This window comes from Poecilia latipinna, unplaced genomic scaffold (genome assembly GCF_001443285.1).
Source record: "Poecilia latipinna isolate Pla-1442-1.1 unplaced genomic scaffold, P_latipinna-1.0 Scaffold140, whole genome shotgun sequence".
Lineage (NCBI taxonomy): Eukaryota > Metazoa > Chordata > Actinopteri > Cyprinodontiformes > Poeciliidae > Poecilia > Poecilia latipinna.
In genome coordinates this window covers 112,249-123,329 of record NW_015112756.1, presented here as the reverse complement: position 1 = coordinate 123,329, position 11,081 = coordinate 112,249, and the positions used below count along the sequence as shown (strand labels likewise).

Here is an 11,081-nt window from a genome sequence, read left to right as displayed (position 1 = left end):
GAGTGGAGGAGGGGAAATGCGTCGCAACTGTAAGCTTGCAAGAGTGTTTTAATCAATAACAAACGTCTAGCCTCATTTGGAGAAAATGAGCTGAATTTCATCTTTTTCAGCGTAGTTACGTACATCATGTGGTATTGCCCCACATGCTGCATCCCCGAAGTGCCAGATGCTCCAGCAGTGACATCAGTGCACATTGAAGTTGGCACAGCATGGATAATCCTCATCATTTGACACTTCAAAGCTCCGTCACAGCTGAAGTGCAGTCGCCGCCTCCATTGCTTCATGTGAATGGAATCGATTAGTAGAAGTTAAATATATGTCTGGAGAGATGGTGAAGCTTCACAGGACGTATTCCTGAAGTACAGAGACATTTTGCTCTGAGTGATTTACAGAACCAAAAGCTTATGTACTGTTCATGTTTGTCAATGTGTTGCTTCATTTATTATAGGTCCAATCATGAGGCCCAATCTTCATTTTGATGTATAAAAAAAATCATTTAACCCCCGTTAAAATGTCAAATTTATGTGACATAAAGAAAACAAAACAACCTTAGTCTACGTTCAACAACAAGGCCTTGATACTGGGTCATTGTTTAAAAATGGTGTCTATATTTAGTCAAGCTTAATGAACAACGTGTGCTCTTCTCCAGTGATCTTTTGTGTAAAAATCACTGGAGGTTTGTGCTCCTATTTACTATGGAATTAAAATTAAAGCAAATGTTATAAAAAGAAGATACATTTTTGGGCTGCACCTAAGATTTTTGCATTTTAAGAACATTTTGATAAGTAAACATCTTGCTCTAAAATGAGACCATCTGCACCAAGAGCACATGCTGTTGAGTCAAATAAAATTTACTTTCACACCTGATCATCCATCTAGGTACTCCACCTGGTTTATTATACAGCTATAACCCTCCCAGGTAGTAGAAAAGGTACATTTCTACTTTCTCTTTTTTAAATCTAGGATATTGCAATGAGTTGAAAACATGTTATGTAGTCCAAGAGTTTACAAAGAAGCTTAATCAGACCAAAATAATTCTGATAAAGAAGTTGACAGGAAGCAAATGAGAAAACTGAGGAGATATTATATTGCAGGTTGGAGTGGATTCGTTTTTCAAATGATGAAGTTGAAATAATACAAAAAAACACACCAGATTAAAAATAAAAGGCAGGTTGGAATTTGATCAATAGCTCAAAATGTCTATCTGTTTAGACTTTGCCGATGTCCTTTGATTGTCTTTGATTAATCCTGGTACTTTACCTAATTAAAACTAAAACAAGTGACTCTATAAGGCTTACTGGATACATTGCTATTGACAAGGATTTCCACCCAAAATCCCTATCTTCTTAGTTGTAAGAAATAGATAGGATTACCAGTCCAGACATCGGAACAAGCGAGCAGGCAGGTATTAGTGACTGTGTCTAAGCTGGATTTAAAACCAACTGGCCCGTCATCCCTACTGGTGAACGACGGCAGTATCTGCAGGAAGCAGTGGAGAGCAAAGCCGTCGTCGAGGACAGAAAGGATTCATGCCGAGGCATCAAAGTGCAGGCCATGGAAATAACGCTGAAGGGTTTTCCACTGAAGGTGGTGAATATTCCATGGAGGAATAATAACCTCAGCACTCTGCATACAGAGGCTCCTCTCTCTGAACAAGGAGAAACCATCGTTGGAGTCTACCTGTTAGTGCTGGGTGAGTCAACGACTGTCTAACCTTAGTGACAGGCTCCTATTCCGCAGGTGTTCGTGTATTGAAAGATGAACCATTTTTCCTTTTCATTGAAAAAATTCAAGCAAACATTTAAACAAGTAGGGGAAAGTAAAGTTCAAAGTGCTTATAACCAAAAAACGTCACACAGTAACCAATTATGAAACAAGCAATAAACATTACATTTTGTCAAATGTCATCAAAATCATCAAGGAAATATACAACAATTATACATATTAATGTTCAGCTAGTATTCAAAGGGAACTCTAGGCAGGTGGGTTTTAGTCTTGATTTACAGGAACTCTGTGTTTTATCTGATCAAAGTCTTAAAGTCCAGCCAAGCAGGTTTTTTACGTGAAATGGCAAATTTATCAGTTTGTCTACCTTAACATCGTCTGACTATAAAACCCACAGTATAAATATGCTCATGGTAAAATGGACACAAATGTAATTTATGTTGTATAAATTATGCAAGTACAGCTCATAATGACGTGGTTTGTTGCTAGTCAACTACTACACCAACAAATGATTATATTTGGCATTTTAAAACATTAGACAATGTGTAGCTTTTCTATTGAACACCATCTATATTTGAATATGTTTTACCAATCTAGTTTTACCTGCACTATCAGATAAGATAGTCCTGAAAATATCTCTGATATCGCTTCTTTGCAGGATGGCTTTCATGGTTTGGAAACAGTCTGGTGATATTTGTCCTGTACCGCCAGCGGGCCTTACTCCAACCAACAGATTTCTTCACCTTAAACCTCGCCATTTCTGATGCCAGCATCTCGGTGTTTGGATACTCTCGAGGAATTCTGGAAATCTTTAACATCCTGAAAGATGACGGGTATCTGATCACGTGGATCTGGACTTGCCAGGTAAACGAAATGTAAAAACAAATGCTAAATAAGCCAAACAATTCCTTGTGTTCTGGATTTTTTTCTCTCTGTTAAATCTCAAGCTGTGCTATAGCAATTAAGTTTAATAACAATTAAAAAGGTAAAATGTTATCATACAATGTTCTGAATTGCAAACAACGTTATGTGCATTGTCTATCTTTCCCAGTTAATTCATTACATTACAAAACAGCAGAGGTTTTACCATGAATAGAGCATGTGTGCGAGTGTGTGCGAGTGCATATGCAGGGGATTTTGGTACTCGCCATGCAGGCTAGAGGTTAAATCTGTAATAAGATTAGCATGTTGGAGACCTTTAAATGGGTAAACCTCTCCTAGTAGAAGTTCAACAACCAAATGGAGAACTATTAGGAGCTTTTCCCTTGATTTTTCTTTAGCATATTTTAACCATTTGCTCAAATTTTTCAACACAATTGCAATTTCCATCTAAAACCTTAATTTTAAAAACAAGTCTTATGTGTGCAAGCAGTGAAGTGCGCCATTCATCCCTGTGTTTTCTTATCCGCTCGCAGCCACAGCTCAAAATTAAATTGTTGTCATTCTTTTGCCTGGAATTCAAGCAGGCTATTTTTCTTGCTCAAGGCTAGCTCCGGAGGAAAGTTGGGATCCGTGCAGGAACGTCAGGGAAAACTCCCTGAAAAATCATAGAAAAACAAGGTGTTGAAAAGCTGTAGCGTGCCACTCTTATCTTACCTTCCCCTGAGAGGCGAGCTGAGATGGGGGTGGTAGTCAAAATTAAAAATAAGGGTACACTCCAAAAGCAACACTTTAGAAAAGGAAAGAGCATGTGAACAAGCATGTGAGAAGCAGATTAGTGCACGAAACGTGATGTGACCAGAACAAACCCCAGCCAGCTCTGTGTATTTGCACCTTAGGAAGCCGAACTGGGCTTCACAGAGGCAAACATGCAACATAAAACATTAAAGTCATAATTTTTTTTTCTTTTGATTCTTCCTACATATGCAAGAAACTAGCTTTGAATTAAAACCCCAGGAACCAGAGTGAGTGAGAAAATTGTGATGAGTGCGTGTAACTGGATTAGTACAAAGGAAGATCAAGATAGTAATTAGCAAATGACCTCAAATGAGGTGTGTTACCTGGAAGTGACTCAGCAGGGAGCCGGGTGTTGCACAGTCGGAAAGAAATGGAAACACCGCAACACCTTTCAAGAAGGGTTGTAATTCAGAGATATTCGCCCGCAAACAATATATAACCCAAAGTTTACATCTACACCATTGGCGATAAAAATTGATGACCACGGTTTGTGTGATACAACGCAATAATTCTGTTATCTATCATCCAATTCAGTTCACTTTTTCTGTTCATCTTAGTTAGCCTGAGTATTTAATTTAAACGAGGGATGTACAACAGACTTTACAAGAAAGTAAAAAAAATTTAAAAAGCTGATTGTAGGAGGGGCTGCACAGTGGCGCAGTTGGTAGAGCTGTTGCCGTGCAGCAAGAAGGTTCTGGGTTCGATTCCCGGCCCCAGTCTTTCTGCATGGAGTTTGCATGTTCTCCCTGTGCATGCGTGGGTTTTCTCCAGGTACTCCGGTTTCCTCCCACAGTCCAAAAAACATGACTGTTAGGTTAATTGGTCTGTCTAAATTGCCCCTAGGTGTGTGTGTGTGTGTGCGCATGGTTGTGTGTCTGTGTTGCCCTGCAACAGACTGGCGACCTGTCCAGGATGTACCCCGCCTCTCGCCCGGAACGTTAGCTGGAGATAGGCACCAGCACCCCTCCCGACCCCACTGAGGGACAAGGGTGTTCAGAAAATGGATGAATGGATGATTGTAGGAGCAATACAGCATCACTAAAGCAGACATAATATACCAAAACGCCAACAGAGCTTGATAAAGTTATTTCCTCATGTTTCTTTTAGCCATCAACATGTAGGTCAAAGGAATATGGGAACGATTTCTTCCTGGTCATTAAACTTGCTATACTTTAAATAACAATGTGTTAGAGTGAGAAAATAATTTGTTTTGTGGATGACCGTCACCTCGATTGCTGTTGTCGTTTTTGATTAGGTCATATTTTGAAAGATTTAGCTGCCGGAGCTGGAATACAGTAGAATCATTTTAAAACAAAAAAACAAATTCTTGTTTTAGCAAGATTTATATCCCTATAAACCAAAGTATGTTCATGTTTAAAAGAGAAAGGTCACAATAGTAAAACAGCGAAACCTTGCAGGATGCTTACGTGTCATCAAGAAGAAACAGAATGAGAAGATGAAAGGAGCCATAATCTACTTATTATAGCAAAAGCCATAAAGCTTCACTTGTTAAAGTGAAAAATTGTTCTTCGTTTTTGGGCATTGATGCATGGACAGATATGTTTGCATAAAATTTACAGTAAAAAGTTGTATTTGATCAAATATGCTGGAGCTGTTTAGCTGTGAGCTTTAGCTTTTCTTTTTATTTATTAACTTTTATGTAGCTAGGCGAGTACTTAATGATATCAAAGATCTCTTTTGCAAAGTGTTCTGTCCAAAACAGGCAGCAACAGTATTGCAAAAAACACAGATTCTAAACATTTCACATGTAACAGTCAAACTATTTAACTATTAAGCTGAAAGATAATGCATTGGGACAAAAAGTAGCTACAAGATATAAAAAGATTATAAAATATAGCAAAAGCACCTGCACTGCAATGTGGACACCTTTAACTTTGGGAGAATAATCAACCAAATTATGACCTACGGTAGCATCTGACTGAAGAATGATGCAAATATTGGGTCTGGAAGGATCAGATCTTTAGTCTGGTGAAGACACTGTAAAGATGCCATGCAATAAATGAAATAAATCCCCTGTGTCCATCTTCTTCCAGGTAGACGGCTTCCTCACGCTGCTCTTTGGCCTTGTGAGCATCAACACCTTAACAGTCATCAGCGTCACCAGATACATCAAGGGATGCCACCCGCAAAAAGGTCAGAACAAACTTCTCAGAATGCAAGTGTGAAAACACAAAGAGGGCCATCATGGCTGCCCTCCTTCTCATTCCACTGACCTCCTCTGACAGAAAAGCCTGCTTCTGTTTTCATCTGGGAAAATAACTACCATTCGTCTCCAGCCATTCCATTTATATTTCTCCAGTATGTCATTAAGACAATTTGAGGTGACATTTTCTATTTTTGAGACTACATCCGAATGTCAAAGAATGTCCTAATTACATAGAAATGAGGGTGAAAAACTGTATCTGATTTTACGTAGTTGGCGGTTGTTTTTAAAACTCTGTGACTGTAAACTGTGCCCATTAGTGGCGAGTGTGGGATATCACCAGTTGCATTATATGCCATAATACAGCCATTGAAAATGACTAACCTAGGTCTGAATAGAGCAATTTAAACAATCTAAGGAGCAAATTAACCACCAGGTATGTGAGGTGAGTTGGTGTGAAAGCTACAAAAAGCTCTGAGTTTTGGTACTTACAGTTTTACAGATGGATTTATATCTCTTGAACTTTTAAACATTTTTGTCAAATTTCAACCATAAGCCTCTATTTCATTTGGATTTTATGTGATGGGTCAGCACAACACAAAGTAGCTGTCCGATAATTTACCAGATAGATCAGAAATGTATTTGTGGTTAAGTTTAATGCAGGTTTAGCTTACAAAACAATATCTCAGCCTTTAAAACATACCATAGAAAGAATATAGCTGTCCATCTATACTGGCAGGACGGGCAATGGCAAACATAAATTCTTGACTTTCTTTCAAAAGTGGTTTTCTTTTTGCCACTCTTCCGTAAAGGCTAGATTTGCAGAGTAAAAAAAAAAAAAAAACGCTAATGTATTTCCTTGTCCTGAGCAACAAACATGTGGTCAAATGAGACCAAACTAAAGCACACAAAACACTGTGTAGGGTGAAAAACACAGCATTTCCACAGCAGAACATTATGCTGTCAAGAACAGCCTCCCTTATTCAGTTAATTGCAGGATGGACAAAGGTAAATCCTGCAAGAAAAGCTTTGAGCACAAAATCTAATTGCGAATCTGTAGGAAGACTTTCAAATTGTTGTTCAGAGATCCTCTCAGTCTTACTTCAACTATTTTGCAAAAAGAATGGGCAAAGAGTTCAGTGCAAATCTGTTTGAGAGACGGAGGAAAACACTTCCAGCTCTGATTTAATTAAAGGTGTTCCCTCAAAGTATTGACTCGGCAAATAAAAATTGACTCTTTTTATAACTTTAAAATGTTACACAAAATGGGGAACCTTACTTTCCATTAACAGATAAGCATAGATTTGTGTTAAAACTGATAAAGTTTGTGACAAAATATTGAAATGTCTAAGGTCTATGAATACTTTTGCAGTTCCTTATAGCAAAGCTCTGAAGTATGTTTTAGAACTGCAAAGAAAGAGCTGACCTTTTCATAGTTTCATAGTTCACATAATGTGTGTAATTGTGTCCTTTTCAGATGTTTGGTAAAGGCTGTCAATAAAAGACTTCATTGTTCAACAAATGTCAATGAGAGTGCTGACATTCATAACAAGTAACAAGAATTTTCCTTCCTTCAGAGCCTCTCACTGTTTCTGTTTGCCAAAAACATTTAACCTTTAAGAACTAAAAATCAAACTCATGAACTACGTATTGTTGTTTTGACATTGCCTTTACTTTTTGCTGTGTATCGTTGCAGCACACTGCATCAGCATCAACACCATTGCAATATCCCTAATTTTCATTTGGACCGGAGCGCTGTTCTGGTCTGTCGCGCCGCTGCTGGGATGGGGCAGCTACACAGGTCTGTTCCAGTTTGAAACCTCACCAAAATGTATTGTTTTTTTTGTGCCCACTTGCGTCTATTTTGTACAAAACTGTTTTCTATCAATGTACTTAGCCATTCCTTTTTAGTTTTTCTTGGTAGTTGGGTATTTTAGGGACAAATAAAACTAAAAATGTTTGAGTCTCACTTATAATTTCATTTAATTGGAATTTTTTTCCCCCCCTTTCTTTTCCTTTGATTTTTGTTTGGCTCACCTCCCCCCTTCTACAAAATATGACTTTTGGGCATTGGGTAGCTCAGTTGGTAGTATTTACAGAGGATATAATCCTCGACGTGGTTTTCCTGCGTTCAATGGTATCAGGCCATACGCTGCATGTCTGACTATTCTCTCTCCATCCTCTTTCTTGTCAAATGACTCTTCACTAAAGGCCAAAAGTGACAAACATTTAAAAAAGAAATATCACACATTAGGATCCTTGATTAAAAATATATATATATATATATATATATATATATATATATATATATATATATATATATATATATATATATAAATGACCTCCTAAAGCTAGATCAAATTAATTGGAGACATATAAACCCATTTCCTCAACGAGTATTATGAGCACTTTAAAGTACTAAACCAGGTATGAAACATTACCACAGTAGGAAGGAAGTAAAGCATGGCTGGTATGAAGCAACAAAAGAGAAAGCACAAGAGAAGTTATAATAACCAGTTCCTGCATGGTCCATATTCAAACTAAAATAACAACAACATCAAAAGAGGATATCAGTTCATCTGTAATAATTACTGAGCTACAGCCTGATTGTCTGCATCTTGTGTTTTGCAGATCGGGGTTATGGCACCTGTGAGGTGGACTGGTCCAAAGCCAATTATTCCACCATCTACAAGTCTTACATAATCTCTATCCTCATCTTCTGTTTTTTCATCCCCGTGATCATCATGCTCTTCTCCTACATATCTATTATAAAGACTGTAAAATGCACAAATGCAATGTCCGCTGATGGTTTTCTCTCTGCGCGACAAAGGAAGATGGAAAGAGATGTCACGAGGGTAAGTCTAATGTAGAATCATGACATATTTGGTGGCAGAAATAAAAATGAAACCATAGTGATTTTTTATCCCCCCCCCCTACTAGATTTCTATTGTAATCTGCACTGCTTTCATCATGGCCTGGTCACCGTACGCGGTGGTCTCCATGTGGTCGGCCTGGGGCTTCCACGTACCCAGCACCACTAGCATCGTCACCCGCCTCTTCTCCAAGTCTGCCAGCTTCTACAACCCACTCATATACTTCGGCATGAGCTCCAGATTTCGCAAGGAGGTCTCACTGCTGTTTCCGTGCATTCCAGAGAGCAGGGAAGTGGTGCATCTGCAACACTTTAGAAACATCAAACCAAAAGCTGACAACTTGCTCCAACACACATCCCTTCCTGCCCAAAGACCAGAGGCGAAATATTTGGCAGGAGAGCCAAACAGGTCCAACCCTGACAGCGACTCAGGGGTCAACAGTCCTCCTGAGACTCCACCTGAGATCTTCCACATCGATGTGCCCTCACACATTGAAACGTCAGAGTATTGGTGCGACAGACTCTAAGACTGTTTTAAACCAGCAGTACAAGAGTGGGATTGACTGTTTTTTGTATTTTCTTCATCTTACCCATCTTCATAAGCAGATGTACCCATGTTTGGCATCAGTACGTGCGCCAATAAACAAGTTTTTGAAGGCTCAAATTATATTTTATATTTTTGTTTCACTACATCGGTCTGAAAGTTTTTAAAACCCAAAGACGAACAGACTTGGATGACTTTCCTGGTACTAATTAGAACTACTTTGAAGTTAATTAGTCTGGCTTTCACCTTGCAAATAAATCATACCAGAATCTTCTAGTTAGCACTAAAGGTCACGATCTTTCCAGGAAGGTATAACCGGCCCGCCTAAATCCTTTTTGGAACAATCCATGAAATGTGGAAGCAGTAAAGTGCTGAGACATGAGATCCGTTGTATCATCTGGAACCACTGAACCATCCTTGACTTGACTGAAGTATCTGATGGTGTTATGCAGTGCACCCTCGAGGGTGCTCACACGCTAATCTCACATATACGCTGCAGATAACGCGGTGTCCAAAAAGATGAGCAGTTTCACATCTCCATTAGTTGCATCGTCACCGTGTCGGCCAGCTAAAATCAGAAGCAGAGGGGTTAGGTTTTTACAGGAAATCCAGCCCAGAGAGCTGTGAGTTACAAATTTTCTATGTTTACAACCTGTCAAAAGGATGGCAGGGGTGTAAGAGAAATGAGTAACCCTGAAACTCAGTCCGCCCTCTTGGTCTACTTGGGGCAGAGGGATCTAATCTTGAATAAAGCTCCCCAGTGGCTCCTGCAGAGACTGTAATAGCGCACACAATGAGCTCTTTTACAGCAGTACTTCAGACTTGTAGCTTCAAATGGCAGGCAAGCATCCACAACACCTTATGCGCCAACAGTCTGCATAAACCAACTATAGCTCAGGATTTGGGAGTCATGTAAGGCTGATATCAAGTGTCGGGTGTTAGGAGAGGTAGGGTTAGCTACAATGGCTGGACAAAAGGTCATTAACACCAAAGTGACCGTGGATATGATGTGTTCGCAAAACAACTCTGAATTGTCCTGTATGGTGGAACTAGACTAGAACTAGGAAGGATAGAAGATAGCTAGTTTCACAAGCTTTCATTGGGGAATACAGTTTATAGAAAGTCTCAATCCCCTTTAGGATTAGGATCTGAGAAGTTTCAGAGTTTAAATCTCTGAACCACTTAGTTGTCCATTTGCCTTGTACTTATGTCCTTTGTCATGCCCTATTCTACTGCTGAATAGTTTGGCAAAGGTGCTGTTGGGAGACGTTCTATATCTTGTTTTCTTTCTAGCTATGTTTCTAGGCAAAACTCATGGATGGGGAACAACTCCATGAATTATCTCAGGATGCTTATTTCTCTGCATGACACAGGACTCAGGGTACCGTTCACCTTATTTCCTGGGAAGTATCCTGACCACATCCCCTGGAGTTCAATCATTATACTTCGTGCAGAATGTTAGTCTGACTTAAAGTGGCTTCTTTGACCCCTTTCTAGACATTTGCACCTGACTGCTGCCATTCCTTATCAAGCTCTACAGGAGTGGCAACTCAATCCTTTTGCTGAATCATCATCACGAGACGGTCCTGACGCCTTCTGGACTCTCTTGGGTACTTTGACGATTTTTTCACAACAACTCAAATTCTCTCATTGAAGTTCTTGAAAGATTGATAAATGATGACTGGCAGCATGACTTTGCTTTTTAATGCAAAGGGAAGAGGGCACTACTTGCTTACTTGGAGATAATCATGGTTACCAAAAGCATTGACTGATGGTAATACAATTTACAATACAAACTTAATTTTTTGCTTTTTTTCTGAGCTAAAAAAAGCAAACCTAATTTCTGATTGATGTTAGGAAAGTGTGATTTTAACTTTCAATGAACACAGGGACATTGCTACATAAGTACACCGCACCAACCCATGGAGTGGAAACCAGATATTAGTGTCTGGACTAAGTTGTAGATATATTTGAAGATCATCTGCATAGCAATGAAAAGCCATGTGTGTGTGTGTGTGTGTGTGTGTGTATGCTTTTTTTTTTTTTTTTTTACCCTAGTAGCAATAAATAAATAAATAAATAAATAAAAACAGAATTGG

The 11,081-nt window shown here is 39.0% G+C and overlaps 1 protein-coding gene across 1 annotated transcript; it reads left to right on the top strand.

The window, feature by feature from the left end:
- Window positions 1-1,450: 1,450 nt before the first annotated feature.
- On the top strand, window positions 1,451-9,094 carry LOC106945333 (visual pigment-like receptor peropsin). The gene is made up of 6 exons (XM_015028948.1): window positions 1,451-1,693; window positions 2,384-2,589; window positions 5,457-5,556; window positions 7,263-7,367; window positions 8,198-8,421; window positions 8,507-9,094. Exons 1-6 carry the CDS (start codon window positions 1,555-1,557, stop codon window positions 8,963-8,965), a joined length of 1,233 nt encoding a protein of 410 aa, XP_014884434.1. The 5' UTR covers window positions 1,451-1,554; the 3' UTR covers window positions 8,966-9,094.
- Window positions 9,095-11,081: the final 1,987 nt, after the last annotated feature.